This window comes from Mycteria americana, chromosome 5 (assembly GCF_035582795.1).
Source record: "Mycteria americana isolate JAX WOST 10 ecotype Jacksonville Zoo and Gardens chromosome 5, USCA_MyAme_1.0, whole genome shotgun sequence".
NCBI lineage: Eukaryota > Metazoa > Chordata > Aves > Ciconiiformes > Ciconiidae > Mycteria > Mycteria americana.
In genome coordinates this window covers 38,992,164-39,010,906 of record NC_134369.1, presented here as the reverse complement: position 1 = coordinate 39,010,906, position 18,743 = coordinate 38,992,164, and the positions used below count along the sequence as shown (strand labels likewise).

Genomic DNA, 18,743 nt, shown 5'->3' with positions numbered 1-18,743 from the left:
AACATGAAATACTTTTCTGGGGAAAAAAAAAAAATAGAGGGGTCAGAAATCTTCTTCTTTTACATGCGCATCCTATTTGTTTTCCTAGATTTCACTTTGCAGGGATAGACACTTCTAACATTGTATGGTTAGAGTTGAAAAGATGCTGAGATAACAGTTAAAAGAATCTAGTCCAAACAAGGGCGGAAGTTCAGATAATTTTTAAAAAACACAATGAAGATAAAGCAGTCACGTGTTGAAATTCAAATTTTTATTGATCCTTATTTCCACCATTCAATTTCTATAGGTCATAATGGCATAAGAGGTAAAAACATATCTCCTACTATGCTTCAGAGTTACAATGCTTTAAACAAACACCATATCAAGTACTGCAACACTGATGTGTAGCATTGCCTGGTAATATCCAAGAACCCATGTAATTAAAAAGCCAGTATAAACAAATATTATGGATACATATATACACTAAATAGCTGTAATATAACTGAGTAAAAACCTACTTGTGTCTATGTGTGCTTGTCATCTTTCTTATTTACAGTTTCAGGGAAAGTCTTGGCTTTACTCACGCATACGTTCAGTTTTCAGAGTGCAGATATTTAAATTAATATGAAGCTGATACAGAAACAAGTTGACTCAAGGGTCTTAGTGCCTACTCAGAAAACTGATAGTATTCCTAAGTGGTTTCTTGAGGGAAAGAGTTTTGCCATTTATGCAATATTAAATTCTTTATCAGTGTAGATAGATGCAGTGTAGAACCTCTGCAACACAAAATCAAGAAAATTAGCAGCCTACTTTGAAGATATGGGTAAGAATCAAATTATGATAGGAGACTGAGAGTCAAGTATTTAGAAATGACACTGCAATGCAGTGGCAATGCAGAAGGGTGTCCTGATTTCTTTCCATTTTATGGTAGAAGAAATGTATCTCTGTGTAAGTGTTAGCTGTGCAACCACCTGTTGTTCTTTATTTGCAGCACTTTATTTTAAGCCACTTTAAAGTAAAATTGCTATAAATATTAGATATTTTGGATTTAAAATAGGAATGAGATTTTGACAGGGTGGAGGAAATGTGTGCCAAAGTTAATGCAATCCTTAACCAGCTTTTAAAAGACTTGTTTAAAACACACTTTGTTGCAAGGATTAATAATTCAGCAATTTCTACAGGCCTAATGAGGTTAGAGGAAACCAATTACCTCTTGATTATGCTGCCTAGTTATTACATTTCTATATAAGGATGCCAAAATTGAAGCAAATATCTGTGATTCTTTATATTTACAAAGTTTGTTGTTGGGAAAGTGGAGAAAAGTATATTTACATCATCTACTCTGTATAGATGTAAATATAGATATATTTAGATATATAAATAGATGATGTAGGTTTACTTTTTACATATTTTAAAAAAATAAATACGTATATTTTAAAAAATACTCTCTCTATATATAACTTATAGGTACAAACAATCCTGTTTGGTGCAAACTGCTGGTAGAATTATCTGTTACATTCTAGACAGGAAAACATATTTCATGACTTCACCACAACACATGTTGCTTAATTGTGGATTTGTGCTGTGGATAGATGGCAAGAATTACCTGTTTTCTGGAGGCAAAAAAGCTAGCCAATCTCTCTTACCATATCTCTGCATTCCAAAGTAAAATAAATGATACTAGAATTGCCTATTGATAACAATACCGGGGGGGGGGAATACAGGGAAGACTGAACCCGCCCTGGTTTAGCTATGCTTCATCTAAGTCAGGTTTATGCATCAATAACGAAGCTGTAATTGAAGGGTTATGAATGTCAGTGTAGAAAGGCTGCAGCATTTTAGTTACAGGCACCAGGTCTAGTCATCGAGAATATCTTGGAAATACCAAACAGTGTACATTCTCCTCCAAATGATTAATTCCTTCACCCTTCCAAGATTGATACTGTTGTAAGTAGAATTTGATACCCCAGGTTTTTCTTAACTTGAAAGGCTGTTAAGACCATTGTTTTTAAAGATAACTTACTATGTATTTGAAGAATCATGTTGACTTGTCCCCCCTGCTTCCCACCCCACTACAGTTTAAAAGGCCTAATGATTTTCCCCCCCCACCCTGTTTATTCTATAAGCTGTTTTCCCAAATCTCTACTAGTATTTTTGAGTAAGTTTTGGAGTCTGTCTATGCAAGGGCATTTCAGAGTGTGGATAGAATTCTAAAGAGCAGGTTGACACTTGGATATGAGGGCAATGGGATGTTTGTTGTTTCATCAGAACCATCTTCCAGAATTGTAATTTGTAGCATCTAAAGAATGAAGTACAAAAGATCAAGCAGTGGAGCTTCTCTATTTAATTGAAAATATTAAGTAGTCATAAGTTGTTTCTAAAATAGCAGAATATCAAAAAGAGAAAAGGGTTATTTCACACTTACTTTTCATAGCATGTTTGTTAATGCACTTAGATTTTTGTCTATACCCTGTAGTAATTATCGTGTATTGGTATTCTTCAGTTTCATTTCTTTCTTCATTAGTTAGTATGGTAGGTAAAGTCCCCAGGATGTCATCAAGGTACATTTTAATAGGTCTTTGTCAGTTACATCATCTGCTGTCAAGGTGTTTTGCCTATGCTGTTCTAGTCATCTTACACAGCAGGAATCCTATATTTAGTGCATATTTGAAGTATGAATGTAGTATGTAGTTTGTACATAAATTTCATTAATAGTTTTTTAAAAATGAAGATGATTAGTGATGGAGAAAGCAAAAACATGCTTCATAAGTTGTTTTACTGGCTGGTTATATTCAGTGCTAGAGAGAGCAAATAAAATGATCCAAATAAGATCAAAACACACAGCCTTCTGATGTGTCAGTGGCACTGCTGTTAAACCTCAATGCCTACTTGTAATAAGTATTATCACATTTTATAGATGTAGCAAGTGGAAATAGGGGTTGTCCAAAACTTGTATGTGCAACTTTTAAATGTAAATCCAAAAACCGGACTCTTATCTTGTGCTTTCTAGGCTAGCATTTTGCTCACTATATTGTATTTTGGGTCACTAGATTTTTTTTTTTTTTTAACATTCTTTAAATAAAATCTCACAGAGAAAGCATTCTTCTTACTGAAGATCAAATTTATCATTTTAAGGCATAGCTTCATTATAGCTTCTTTAGATACTCTGTTGTTCAGAAATAATGTTAAAATCTTAGTATTAAAAAGTACCGTCACTTAAGGGTGTTCATACTTGCTTGTAAAGATTGCTTAAATGATTACAATTATTATTAGTTGTTTAATGAAATATTATATGCAAATTCTTTATATCATTAAATAAGCCTTAGCTTACTAGATTAATTTCAAATAGAAATACACAAATGAGTTAATGCAGAGCTATCTGACTTCCTGTAATGTTTGTAAATGGATCCTGGGAATGTATATATACTTATATGGAAATACACACTGGGAATTTGTTTTGGTAGGAGGTTGGATTTTTTTGGTATAAAACCAGGCATTTTGAATGCAGTAGACAAACAGCTTGTTTAAGACTGTTTGCTTGTTTGTTCAAAGATTGGCTCAGATTCTTTTCCTCTACCAAATATAAACTTCTTGCTCTAAAACTCATCTAGCTTAACTGAAAAAATGTAAAAATCAGATTTTTTTTTTTTTTTTTTTTCCCTTAGAAGTAAATCTAACTAAATGGGATCTAGAGCTCATGCATTTTTATTTGGGTATTTTTATGTGGGTTTTGGACACTGAAATGCGTGAGTCTTGCTTTTGAGAACTGAAAAATAGAGCAGTTGAGTCTTTAATTTCTTGCAGGTTTTGTTGATTCAGCCATACTGGTGTTATTTATAGGCTACCAACACATTTTAACAGTTTTGAACTAATAAGAAATGGATAAGCATAAGAAAATAAGCAATAAATAAATAAGCATAAGAAAAACTTATGCTTTTGAGTTTCTTACTACTGGCAGAAGAAAACTGTAGACTGATACATTGTAAGCAGAAAAAAAAAGTTCGGCTTGTTCTTTCAGAAATAGGTACATTGGGCTTTTTGTCAATATGCAGGGGAAAAGACCTGCAACTTATATGTATCTTAAGTGGTTTTGGTGCAGGCAAGGAGGACATAAATGGTTCATTTGCCTCTTTGTCAATACACTATTTAGTGACCTCTTTGTAAATGCATTATTTAATGATCATTCAATTTATTTTGTCTATAGCAAAAGGTTCGCAGAAGTCTTATTTTGAAAAAATAATTTGACATTATGACTTGTAAGGAAATGTGAAATAATTTACCCTTGACACTGTATTGTTTTTATGGAGAAGAAAATACTACATGATAAAACACTAAAGATTAGTAATATTTAGTGCATTTAATAAATTTGCTAGGTGTAGTTCCTAGAACTAAAAGTAATACTAATTTATGTTATCCATTTAAAATAAATCTATTAATATATTGTGCTAAAATTATTTGGGTTTATTACGTTTTTTGTGGAGTAGTATTTAAAAAAAGAGGAGGAATGGTTTGGTGGTTTGTGGTGTCTTTTTTTTTTTTCCTCAGCAGTATCCCTAACAGCCTCTTTACATCTCTATGTCTCTCTTATTTCCTCAGAGTTATGCTTTGTGTTTTAATTTATTAGTTCCTTCCTTGGAATCCCTAAAAACCTCGAGTATGCTTTATATATTCAGGTAGAACAGCCTGGGAAGAAAGAGGCATGTCAAATGCCTTATTTTTTGCTTTAAACTGTACAAAACATTCAGAGTAATCTAGGTAATATTTCAGTCCATGTCAGAAATATATACCTGATTATAATAGAGATTCTTTGCCAAATATGAAAATAGTTGCTCCATCAGTCTTAGAAATAGCTAAAGCAGAAGGAAGTTATTCAAATGTTTTTGAAACCTGTATCATTTATTGACAATTTAAAAATTAAGGAAAAAAACATTTAAACGCTTCTTGTGTTGGTTAGCATCAAACAGCAGATTTTCAGGCCTCATGGGAAGTAAATACAAGAACTGGGGTGCAACGGAAATGTGGTCTCTCATCCATCCTTCTGTGTAATCATTAAACTTACTTAGAGCAGAACATTTTTAACAATGTTTGCAGAACAATGTTGAATTCTCTCCCAGACTTAACTCTGGCAAACTGGGAGAAGTAAGGAGAGAAAATTTGAAGAAGAGAAGCTCAGTCTGGTTTTCATTTTCTCTACAGCTGTCATCTGGCTTTGAATTCTGCTGGAGAGCTACAGCTGGAGTCATTTTATTGCTTTACCCAGCATCCTTTTGCCTGTGCGCACAGAAATGTTTTAGTAGTCTTGGAAAAAAATTCAGAGTATCTCTTAGCAACCATAGGACAGTAATTATTATACCAGCAGCTGGGAGCAAACCAGATTTCCGTTGTGCATTAAAAACTGGCGTAGGTTACTTTACAGATGATACTGAATAACCTATGCCAGTACTGTACTTTGCAGGCTGTGGTTAAAGGATATTGAATGTGGGCGGTGTAATTGCTTTGGACAGTAGAAAAGGGGAATGTGTGCATCTGTGTTTGTGTGTAATATTCTGTATATTTAATATACCAATCTTAGTTCTTGTGGAAAACTTTACATGTTTGCTTTTTACTTAAATGCATTTTCAATACAATAGCATTTTTGTTTCTAGGGCCTCTCCCTTCAGGTTGTCAGTGTTTCCATTATAAATGTGGGGGTTTGGCTGTTTATGTCTGTGTCATAAAACATCACCTTGGAGCAGGAAGTGTCATGCAAAGATTCCTTTTTGATACTAATAAATGTGGTTTGGCTGTGTCTAAACTATCAGTTTAATTAAAAATACGGAGTTCAGGATATTCATCTGGCATTTCTGTAGTTCTTCATTATGAGTATTTATAGATTAAATAAGATCATAACTGACCTGATGGCTTTTAATTTTTCATAAATACCAGAAGTTGGGCTGTGTCTGCTTACCTGTAGTGTCTGGGTCGGTAGGCTGAGCGTTGTGCTTTCCCAACAGCTGTCTCATCAGTTCTTGCCTTACAAAGGTCAGATGCCTTTCTCTGTCTCCTGCCACCCCCAAATTTGTCCTTGAAGTCAATTAGCTTGAATTGTGGTGTCTGTGTTGGAATTTTATAAAAGCATTCCTTTATAATTGCTGCATATAGGGCACAAAGGCTTGCTTTAAGATTAAGGTTTGTATTTCATACATCAGTGTCTGGCACTGCTAGTTAGCACTGTAATAGATGATCAGTGCCTGTATACTTTATTAGATGGAGCCCTTCTTGACTGCCAAGGGGAGCGTGTGTGTCTGTGGGTCTGTCTGTCTGAGCACGTGCATGTGTCCTTTTTGCTTTATAGTGTAGGTAGTTTATTTCTGAAGAAAAAAGGTGTGAATCACCTGCAGACACAGGAAATAATGCAGGCTGTTGCAAATCTCACCCAGGAATAAAGACTGGCTTGGGGATAGTATGTGTTTTTTTCCCTGGGAAGGAAGGAGTAGTAGTGTTTGCGGCTCTCATCCTTCTCCCTAGACCACTCAAATTGATAATAGCTGGGGGGGTAAGGGGGTTAGGTAGTGCTTATCACTGTCGTTTCTGTAAAATGGCTTCTAGCTGTTAAGTGTGTTCCTAGCTTAAATAGTTTCTGCTTGTAAGCATTTATAACATTGCTCAAACCAAAAATAGTTGTAGGCATTTCTTCCTCATTCTGAATGTAGCTCTCCTGTGGTTTGAACCAGTGTTTTGGAAGCTTTTTATGTCATTGGGCAATGTACCTGCAGGAGTACCTCCTGCTAGGAAGTTGTTTGATATTGCGCTAATAGTTGATACTTTTTGCTCTTAAAATAAGTATACATCCGTGAAACCTAACTCTTGCCAGTCATTTCAACATTTCTTTTATATTCCTTTCCCAACAGCATTTGACCAGAAAACTTAATTTTGACAACAGGGTCGATTGCTTAGTGGTGTTGTCAAGGATCTTAAAGTACTTTTCTGGAGTTTTGCCTGTCTTCAAAATTTTTTAGTGGAACTTTAACCTGATTGAGCTATTGTCTTTCATGGGGTGTATGCTCTCTAATATTAAAGTTGATCATTAATTAATTACTAATTTTAATGTTTTTCCACTCAGAGTGCTTGTGAACAATATATAAATTCTTAGTGATGTGATGATTTTCTTTCTTCTAAAGATCAGCTACAGAACAGCTATTTCCACTTTATCTAGATGTCTTAGAAGTTGATACATTAGGCTTTTATGTACGTGAGGTGCTAATGTAATCCCAGAATAAGTTCCTTGAGTATTTTGATAAATGAAAGCTAATGATTCAGTGTTAGTACTTAACCTGCCAAAACTTCAGGTTTGCCTCTGCCTTAGTAGTTTTCTGCAGCATTTTTATTGTTTCCCTCTTAATGTTTTCTTGATATATACAAATCCTTACAATAAAGCTGAACATTCTCATTGCTGGAAGTTGGATGATGCCAGAATTTTCTCAATGCTGTCAGATGATGACAGCCAGTTAACTTTGCAGCGTCTCTCAATACAAACAAAACATTGTACAGTGCATTTTTTGGCAGCCCAATGGGATTTGTATCAATATGCTCTACTGTATCCTAAATATATCCCAGTCAGTTAAGCTTAAAGAATGAGAACTGTTTGGTTTTCTATTCTTTTCAGAAATTGGATCATCTCACAAACCAATATTCCACCCAAACATACTTCCTCTTCCTTATTCTTAGTGGCACACATCCTGCAGATATCTCGTTATATGTTGTCACATGGTCTCAGTTTTGTATCAAATTGCCTGATATAACCTTAATTTCAAAAAGACAGTCATTAGTTGTTTAATACACACTTGCTGTAATTAGATATTTTAATTGAGCCAGTATGTGTTAAAACTGACTTTCTGTTCCTTTCCAGCTGATCTTGCTTTTAGTTTATTAAAAGGTCTGACTAGCTTTTGCCTTATTAGTCTCAGAAATTTTTTCCTCCGGTTGTATATTTGTAAATACTGGCAGCCTTGTGGGTAGTTAGAGAAAGCATAATCCCACAGACTGGGCTAATCTCTCCTTCCTTAAAGGAGCTCCTCAGTCTGATTTGGCAACTGAGTTACAAAGGCATATATCTCTCTTGTAACAAAGTTATGTATGCTCTGCAGAGACAGAACTCTTATTTTCCAAGGCTGACTCATAGTAAAGAAAATACTTGCCTACTTATACGTACTTTAAAAATGTGTATTTAAAAATACTTGTGTTTATGGATGCCTCTAACACATTATGTAGAATATTAATGCATTTATGTATCAACTTGGTGGTTTTGGTGTGTTTTTTGTATAAATGCAAAATCATTTCAAGGGAGTTCTTATGTATTCTAGACTACTCAAGAAAATGCATCAGGTTCATTAATGAAAGATCACCTTTTCCAGCATGAAACTGTAGTAACCAGTGAACCTTACAACAGTGCAAATTTAAGGTCTTCAGCATTTGAGGATTTCAACACCAGGAGAGCCTGTTTTCCTAGCCAACCTAACCAGGTAAGACTACCAACAAAAGAAGCGGTTCTTTGCTTGCTGCATTCACGACACAGTATGTAGTTTCTGACAAGAAAGCATTTTCATTCTAAGTCCCTGTATGTAGTATTATACTCTCAGCTTCCTGAAATGATCAATATAAGCATTGCAGCTGAAATATTACATCATTACTATGGCAGAGGTAAAGCTTTGTGAAGGTGTTACCTATGCTTGTAGTGCAGCTTGTAGTGTTACCTATGCTTGTAGTGCAGTGCTTGTACCTATGCCTGTGTTACCTATGCTTGTAGTGCAGCAGACTACATTAATAAATCTTTCACTTTCTTTGAAGGCAGATTTTTGTATTACAGACTTCTCTATCTGCAGCCTTGAAAAGCTGTTTAAATTTGTTCAGAAAATGTTAATTGGCCATGAGCTCAATCTGGGTTACATGTATACCAATATTGTTTCAATTAGGAATATTGAAAAGTATCTTTAAAATTTGTATCTTGGATATATTACACAGTGGGGCACTTTTGCTAAATATTTTTAGTGAAACATTGTTTATGCTTTCTAACTGCCTATTTAAACTAAAATATTCTATTTTGGTACAGAAAGGAAAACATTCTATCAGTTATGCAGGAAAAGTATGAAGCTATTGGTAAACAGATTCTTAAAACAGAAAAAAAAACACTAACATGAGGAAGGCTGATGTAAAGATATTTTTTCAAAGAGGTCATATTTATACAACATTAGATTGGAAAGGCAATGTTACAGCTTTTCCTCTAACAATATACATTTTGCTTTTTTCTAAGCCTCAAAGAATGGACAGGTTTTGTAGACTGTAGAAGTAGACTTAATAGTGAGTTGGATAATAATTGAGGGTCTTATGCCTAGAAGCAAACACATGGGAAGCTTTTTTTAGAATAAGCTTAATAACAGAAGTCAAAGCAGAATGCAAGTTCAAGTACTTGTGAACACTTCATCAGAAAATATTTCTGCTCCTTGAAATAAAGCTTTTTAATTCCCTTGGTCATTCTTGCAAAGAAAACAGGATTGTATTAAAGTCTTGTATCAGCTGCTTTCTAACTGCTTTATTGAGCAAAAGAAGCAGTGTTATCCAGAGAACTAGCTAAAGAGCTTGAAATTATGAACTTCTGATTTTTAAACATTGATCTGCTCCAATTATCTCTTTGTATAAGTCACCTCATATTTTCGTTTGTTCTGTTCATCAAGAGGTACATATTTTTCCCTCTTCCCATTTACTTGCAAAGAGAATTTAAAAATTTCTTAGAACAGAATTAATTGGTAATTAGGTTATTGCAGCTAACACTTAACAACTACAGTAACCAGTGATGTATGTGCTGTTAGTCTTCATTGGGCTGTAAAGAAAAGTGCAGCAGCCTAAAATACCTGATAATAATGATAATTTAAGCTGTGGTATACTGGGTAGTGACTGTCTGATAGAAATTAAATAGGAATTTCTTTGAAAGGACAATGCTAGAATTCACTTCTTGTAGACTGGAGTTATGGGAGAGTCCATGGAAATTTAAGCAGATATTCTTTAAAATATTTTTCTCACATTGTAGCACCACCTGCATCCAACACTCTGTGCTTTTTGCATGGTCCTGTGGTGCACACATTTAGAGCATAGGCAAGTCAACAAAATCTTACATTCAGTATGAGCACACACTGCACTGCCTCTGCTGAACTCCATGCATGTGACCATGTGCCACAGCAGATCTTGAGGTAAATACCTATTTTGCTTCAATTTTGTATAAATAAGTTTGAATACTCTTACTGTGCTTATAAGTTGAATAGCTCAAGAAGTACATGTTCAAACTAAGGAAGTGATTAATGACAGTTCAGATCTTTACTTGTAATACTTTGACTGTTACTAAAAAATACCCAAGACTCTCAGCTCTTCAGCTTCTGATACACTGATGTGCGTTTAACTTTAGTTTAGTACTTTGCATTGATAATATGCAGCTGCTGGTGTCCTCATATTGTGGAGTTGCAAGCTGAGCAAAGTCAGGTATATCTGTTTGAGGAGAGACAGCAAAGGCTACAGTACCAAGCAAGCGTCCATGTCTTGTTTGAAGGTGCACCCCTTCAAGTAAGGTGTAATACTAGTGATTTCAGTCATGTCAACAAAAATTTTCTGCCTAATTTCCAGTCAGTTAGTTATGTTCATAATGAGATTCTCTGTGGAATTTCAGTTTGCTGTAATATTCTTCCTCCCTTCCTGCTTCAGCTATTACACAGAGATGGCACTTTTGTACTGAGTTGTAATTTTGAATGGCTAGAGGACTATGTGCATTATTCTCAGTGAATTTTGCTCGTATTTGTACATAACTGAACCTGGATTATGTATTGTTCTTAAGGTTTCATGTACCTCATGCTTTCATATAGGTCCCATTAAACACCTAATATGTAAGCACTTCATAAATAAAGCTTTTCCAACATTTCTCCTGTTTGCTTGTTTTTCAGCATTTCCCACTTGCTTTGTTAAAAAATGATTTCTTAATATCAGTTGCATAAAGAATGTAATGTTGCCTTGTTTGTAACATGTCAGACCTTAAGCATTTTAGTAGGTGTTTGGCTGGGGACTTGAAAAAAAGAAATGAGTTCTATGTATGTGGTGTGTTCTGCTCAAAGAAATAAAAAGCCTTCAAAGACTGAGGAGAGGTCAGATTTTACAGTTGTTAATATTTGTAGTGATCTTTAATGGCTATTAGCTGTCTGGGGAATGGGAGGTTGAGGGTGGGGTTTTTGGTTTGAGGTTTGGGGGTTTTTTTCTTTTAAACAATGGGTTTTATTTAATGTCTTAAATGCATGCATAATACTCTGTGGACCGACAGTGGCGTAAAGATCCTTTATGCCTGTAACATACAGAGTTGTAATGACATTTTTGACGCTATTAACTGTTCAAAAAAGCCAATTAGCCATAGCTAGTTATTGATGCTAAAACAATAGGCTCTTTCTCTTGTTTGAAAACAGAATAGAGTTGAGAAGCACTCTGCTTTTGTAAGTAAAGGGGAGGCCTAACTGCTTGCATCAGAGCCTGAGGAAGTATGGAAGAGCAGTGATGTTAGCTGAATAGGATATGACCTTTCTTCACCCTGTATTCTCGAGACCTTGTGGAAGTCCAACTACGTGGCTTGGAGCCAAGAAAAAAAATTATTCTTGTTAGCATACTCCAGTTGAAATTCCCAGGACAAAGCAGCTCTAATTACAGTTCTGTACTTAAAATATATCACACAAGGATTATCAAGCAGGGAAGTGATGGTTAGAGCAGGCTACAGATATTCTTACATAATCAGAAACTGGCATATTTTAAGAAGCTATTCCTTCCTCTTTCCCAGCTGCCTTCCCTCTTCTGCCTCCTGCCCCAAAACCAGGGCATGCAGACTTGAGTGTAGTAGGAGCATAGACACGTGCAAAGTGAAATAGAAGTGTGTTAACTTAAAACATCATCTTCAGTAGTTTGTCGTTACACGCTGCAACAGATTAAGAACATGCAGTTCAACTGTTGTCCTAGACTATGGAATGGCAACACATTAATTCTCATTAATTTGATCAGTACTAATAAGGTAAACACTCTCAAAGCAACAACACTGATGCCAAAGATGCATTCCCAAATAATTCATGATTCTGGAAGAATTTGTAAGGCTAATGGGTTAGGGGGTGATTTTTTTTCAGTCTTTTCTGTGAGATGGTTTGCAGGCTGTGCACTTGACAGGAGAAAAAGGCGGAATTTGACTTGAAGCTCGCTTATATTCTGGCTCCGATTATAATAGTCCTACAGTGTAGGAAAATAATTGCCTGTCTGTAAGGCAGGAATACTGGGACATACTGAGACTTTTGCTTTTTTGCTGCACTATCTGCTGTTTTTGGGAGCTCTTTCCATACACATGTGCTAAATTTTTATCCTGTCATTATTTGCACCTTTTCTTGAAAGTCACTTGTAATGTGATTTCAGTAATATTTAGTGGCAGTCCACTATCTTACACTTATATCTAAGGTCTGCAGTATTTCAATTCGGATGATTCAAATTTGCCACCTTCAACAACTTTTTCATGCCCTTTCATCGTAAGGCAGAATAAACAAGAACTCGGTCTTACCTCTCTGCTGTTTGTTTTGTATGTGTTTAGCATGTTCCTACTTACTTGTCTTTTGAGGTAAAAGGTCTTGGAATTATGGTCAGTTCATTCCACGTTGAGAATTTTAAAAGTACTTAGGTGTTTGCCAGCCGGTGTCCTAAACTAATCGATTTCAAGTACTGCTAAGGGGAGATGCATTTAGAAGCTGCTGTTATTGATTGATCATGGTACTGAATATTATTCTTCATATGGGAAAATCCTTATCTAGAATACAGCTTTGAGAATAAGTAACCAGTATTCAATACTCTTGTTGCAAAAGTGGAGACAGTTTGAAAACTTAGAGCAGGAATAAAAGAAAGCAAGCTTCTCCTAGATAACACGAGTAACTCAAAGTGAATGTATCAGGGAGTTAATCCTAAAGCAGTGGATCATCACTGGTGTGAAATCAGCAAATTCACATAAGGTGTAATTGATCTGTGGAATTAATTGCCACCGTAAGATGTTAAAACCTGCATTTTGAGCATAATTCAAATAGCAATATCAAGTTTTATGCGGATACCAAAATATCCAAAGCTCCTATGAGATACTAAAAAGTCAGGAAAGAGTACTAAAGCTCATGGTCCTAGTATCATGCAAAAGGCTCATTATTGTGGGGAAGTCTGTAAATTGTACTATTAAGAAAATAAGCTGAAATTTTTATCTTCAAGCAGCAAGGAAAAAAATCCTGGTTTTTAATTTTCTAATCTAAGTTTTACCTTGTAGGTGGGCATAAATTTGGGACTTCACTATAGTAAACTTATCTTGCTTTGCCATTTCAGGTCCCACTGAAGTCAATCAGACACGTTAGTTTTCAGGATGAAGATGAAATTGTTAGAATAAACCCTCGTGACATTTTGATACGTCGTTATGCAGACTACAGGCATCCTGACATGTGGAAGAACGACCTGGAGAGGGATGACGCAGACTCAAATATACCATTTTCTAAATCAGACAGTAAAAAATCTGACTATTTATACCCATGTGGGGATGGAACTAAGTTGAATTCCCTGAAAGACTCAAAGAGTTCTGTGGTATTTAAAACTCAGCCTTCCTCATCAAAATTTAAAAACTCAAAAAGAAGAAAAGAGGATGGTGAGCGTTCCCGCTGTATATACTGCCAGGAAAGGTTTAATCATGAAGATAATGGCAGAGGAAAATGTCAAGATGCGCCAGATCCTATTAAAAGATGTATCTACCAAGTTAGTTGCATGCTTTGCGCAGAGAGCATGCTGTATCACTGCATGTCAGACTCTGAAGGAGATTTCTCTGATCCTTGCTCGTGTGACACTAGTGATGACAAGTTCTGCTTACGCTGGTTAGCACTGGTGGCACTCTCGTTCATTGCTCCATGTATGTGCTGCTACCTCCCCTTGAGAGCATGCCATCACTGTGGTGAGGTATGTGGGTGCTGTGGAGGAAAGCATAAAGCTGCGGGATGAATCAGTCTTGTGCCAAACAGAGCTGAAAAATCTTTGTTTCCAGGAAGCATCTAACTTGGATTTGTGGAAGCTTTTTGGCAAGCTGAAGGGAATCTTCTTTCGTGTAAGAGATGCTTGATGTGGAGGAAGCAGCAAGACTTGTCAGACCTTGGCATTTTACAAGTGCTAGCCATGCCTAACTATTTCCTTTGAGTGCGTGGCATTTGTTGCAAGTTGTGAAGGAGATTTTGCAAAGGAAAGCCTATTCTTATTATTGGCTATAAAATGAGTATATAAACTATGATTATACTAAAAGGGATTAACTTTTGCCACTTTGTACATTCATGGTTTAGGTGAGGGGGCTCTTTTAAAAGGATTAAAACTTACCTGAGGGGAAATTTTAACTAAAAGTGCACTAGTGACAGTTGATTTAAGATTAAGAAAAGTTAATACTCGGCAAATGAGAAATGAAACTGATTTTAAGTGCAACTAAATCACTTATTAATAGTTTTTTGGAAGCGACTTTATGTATAAATAACAAATGTTTATATTTAACTAAATGTGTAAGGTACGAATTATTACATGTTAAACTTTCCTTCCCTCTGATATAGTAGGTATGGACCATATCTACTGTCACATTCCATGGTAGTATTTTAAATATTTAATTAGTTAATTTAGTCGCATTTTTATTCCAGATGGACAAATTGATATTTTCAGTCCTGTTTCCCTTCAGCTACAGTTTGTGTTGTATCCATACATTCTGATAATCTAAAAACCTTTAAAATATTAATTATTCTAGTCTTGAGTGACCAATATTTTTTTGTTAAGCACAGATGTAATTGTCTAAAATGTTCTTGTTAGAACATAACATTTATTTTTATATATAAATTACTTTGATTTCAACATGATAGCAAAAAGGAAGTTGTTTCTGTTGCTCAACCAGCAAGTTGTTTTCTTTTGGGGTGTCCTCCAAAAATACTTTACTGCATATTCAAATGTTCATTAAGCAAAAGGTACATTAAGGCAGTTGTAACAAATTGTCATCAGTGTTCTTGTTTATCCTTCTGTTAAACTAGGATCCTGTTCAGCTGTTTATCAAGTACTATGATTAAAACAAAAGATTAATAACAAAAGTGAAATTGTTTTCATTATTTTGAACTTAATTGAACGGGCAAGAACAAAAGTACTGTGTGTGTTGTTCAAAAACAACAACAAAAGACTTAGCTTGAGAAATAAATTACAGCCCAGGCAAAATTGGAGTGAACTTCTTAATTGAGGAAATTTGGGGGGGGGGGGGGGGGGAGTGAGAGAGAGAGTGTGTGTATGTATGTGTATGCCTGGTGGAATATTGTGTATGATATTTGTTATGGCTTTGTACTTACTAAGTGTTTAACTTTCAGATAAGATTTAACTGATTAACCCATAGAGAATTTTTTAAAACATTACATGCTTTGCTCTGTCATGAAGTAAGAAACGTTTACTTCTCATTAGAGATATGTAAAACACTAAAAACAGTCATAACTCATTAGCGAAGGTGCCTGTTTGATAATCCTGGCTGGAGTGGGACAGACTGTCCTCAGTATATCCTTGTTATTAAACAGACAAAAAACCTAATTGATTTTAAAAGGTGTACATGACTGACTTTTCTCATTTCCTATGCATTTCTTCAGTATATTTTGTGTAATTTTTCTTTCTGCATGTATCAGCGCCCTTAATTTTCCTTTGTAGCCCGGAAGTAAAATGAGAAAATGTATATAACATTATCTGTCTGTAAAATACTTTTTAAAAGAAAACATTTATATTTATATTACAGCTTGAATTGACCACCTTGTGTACATAGCTCATCTCAAAGTATTATTTCACATTGAAAAGAAGACAAATATATTGATAACTGTAGAAGTTACGGAAGAGCTTCTAGTTTTGTATTAAGAGTTGATTGGATGAATTAAGTCCAAGAATATGACACGGTAGCAGCAGTCTTGGTTTTTACTGTTTATATATTTGAAAGCTGCTACTCTGGTTGATTTTCATGCTTCACACATTTTCAGCTAAACTTGGTTGCCTAGAATAGACTGTTAACTTTAAAAACAACTTTGATAAAAAAATGGTGATGTTTTTCTAGTGAATGAGAGGAATTTAATATTTGTAAGTGCTAGGTTCCTAATTCAAGGTGAAGAGAGGTATGAACAACCTAAGAAAAGAACTTGCTGGCTGTATAGAAAAATGCTGTAGAATCATATTGTGTATATACTTCAGAAAGAAATAAGTTTAACAGTTTCCTCTGAGCACTATACAACATAGTGAAACTCCTGGTCCTGTACTGTATTTTATAAAAAACATATATGCTTTAATATTTTTATTGAATGTGTGCATTAATATTTTCACCTTGCATTTAACCACTTTGCTGCTAAAATGTTTTCACCTTTTGCTTTCCTCTTTGAAGATTTGATCCATCTAAAAAGTGTTACTGAACTGACCTATGTTCACTTTTTCTTCTTGTGCTGGAAGTGTCAGCCTGCATGCCTGGTTTGAGAGCAACTAAAAGAATTGTAAAGATACGTGGTTACATAGGGCTTGGTTTTGGTAGGATGCACACGTACTTTTTCGTCTGGTGTTAGGGATCTTACCCACTGTTGCAGTTAGAGATGAGTAGTGGAAGGTAGACATACAGCAAACACATTCCAGCACGGGCTGTTATATCCGTGCTTCTTTTGTTTTTGACAGCATGTAACATTTATTCTGTCTCTTCTGAAATACTTTCTTAAGCATTTGGGAAAAGAAAAAATTCTTACTCCTTCCCTCGCCCTTAACATCAGAACTGTAGTTTGCCAGGCATGTAGTAGCAGAGCTTTCTGTTGCTTGGAGGGGAGACCCGAGCCTTGGGAAACCATCATTGAATATCAAGTCCCTTGCTTGTTGAAAGCCTCAGTTACCGTGAAAATTAAGTATTTCCCCTTGAAATCAGGGGAAGAAGTTCAATGCTAGCAGCACTCGTGCACCATCTACTGGGGAAAAATAATTCAGCTGCATTCAGGCACAATATTTGATTACATAGCAATTTAACTGGCTATTGGTGCACTACTTAAGCTAAAAAAAATACGTTAAGCTTTAGTTATGAATTTACAAAACAGTAATTTGGACTCTTACTGTGATACTTTATCTCATCATGCTTCTTAGGTTTCATTGTTAATATTGATTGAAGGTAAAAGTGCTTTAACCATATATTTTGTTAGGCTTAAAATAGTTACGATGGCCTATTTGATTCTGTCACTGAGTTCATAAGAAAGATTCCCCCCCACCCCCGAAGTTCTTTTGCACAGCAAAGCGATGGAGTTTTGATGTTCACGCAGAGGGAATTTGGCCTTTTGGTTTGTGATATGAATCAAGTTTTGAGTGTGCACAGGTGGGTCTGTGCGCTCGCCCATGCGATTCAGTAGTTGTGAAGGGTATACCTACAGCGCTGTGCAAGATTAAAGCAATATGCTGATAATAATCTCCAATTACTATGGTAACTGTTTAGTAAACAGCAGCAAACGATGGCATAAAACTCAGATGCCTTTCCAGAGCTTATGTAAGGGATGTTCCAAACAGTCTTAACCAATGCAGTTTCCTCTAGAGAAACAAAGGTATTTTGAAGAATGTCTTAATTTTGCATGTTGGAATATAACATTCCCATTTCAGATGTGTTCTCTTCAGAACGATCTGTTCATGTGTACCTGGAGGATAATGTTGAACTCCCGTGTAAATAATGCACAGGTTTAAATTAGACTTTAAATCTTTTCAGAGCTTATGGCACAGTATGCAGCCAGTACAGTGATACATTCATATTAATAAAATGAAGATCAAAGGTGGTGGCTGGCAACAAAACAATAACTTTACAAAGATGCCTTATGGTACTGTTAGTCCAGCAGCTGGGTGGATAAAACTTCCATTTCTTTCAGTGCACTGATAAATACAAGGAGGGGTTGGGGGGGTTGTTTGGGTTTGGTTTTTTTTTTTCCTGAAAGCTTCTCTTTCTTAATTGCAAAAGTTGTGGTTCATTTAATAAATCAAAGCATTCGGTGAAGAAGAAGCCTTCATGTTCAAAGCTGCAGTATAAGCTGTACATAGTTTTCCTTCTTTCGCTTGGTGCCATTTGCATTCCACCCTAATGACCTCAAAGTGCCTCATGTGTATATTGTTTCCATTAAACCTCAACTGCTATTTCTTTCTACTAAATGATGTATAATTTAGTTAACTCATCCCATAGATGTTTCCTTTATGAATATGAATATAGCTTGTTACTTTGAGTATATAATGTAAATATGCCTCTAAGTTTGTAACTGGTTTGTTACATCATATCCTTGTAAGTTGACATAGCAGATAACGGCATAAAAATTGTTTAAATGTTTTTTCCTGTAATTACCTGATTAAAACTATCTTGAAATGAAACAACTGACATGTTTTTCCATTCTGTGTTGGGATTACTCAGTGCATATGAAACTAAATGTTGCAGCTCAAGAACAGAATAAAAAGATGTAAATACAGGTAATCATTTCGCCATAGTATTCTGCTTACTGGTTAAACAAAACGTTAAATCAGATCATTTTATGATTTTAGGACTGGTCAAACAAACATTGTATTACCTTCAAGCTCCAGCATCTTTCATCGTAAGAACCATTTTTAAGAGTTGCTGTAATGTTTTAAACAAAAATGTGCCTGTACCAGCTTGCTTTGTATCTACAGCAGTA

General features: G+C 35.3%; 1 protein-coding gene across 2 annotated transcripts in view; it reads left to right on the top strand.

Moving 5' to 3' along the window:
* SPRED1 (sprouty related EVH1 domain containing 1) overlaps window positions 1-18,431 on the top strand; it is a 63,685-nt gene extending 45,254 nt beyond the window's left edge. The window contains exons 5-6 of one of the 2 annotated variants that reach the window (XM_075503033.1): window positions 8,373-8,480; window positions 13,375-18,431. In XM_075503033.1, the coding sequence (XP_075359148.1) occupies window positions 8,373-8,480; window positions 13,375-14,034 (768 nt within the window). In that variant the 3' untranslated portion in view covers window positions 14,035-18,431. Of the gene's footprint in view, window positions 1-8,321; window positions 8,481-13,374 lie in introns of both variants that reach the window. The other variant, XM_075503032.1, reaches the window with a different exon arrangement.
* Window positions 18,432-18,743: the final 312 nt, after the last annotated feature.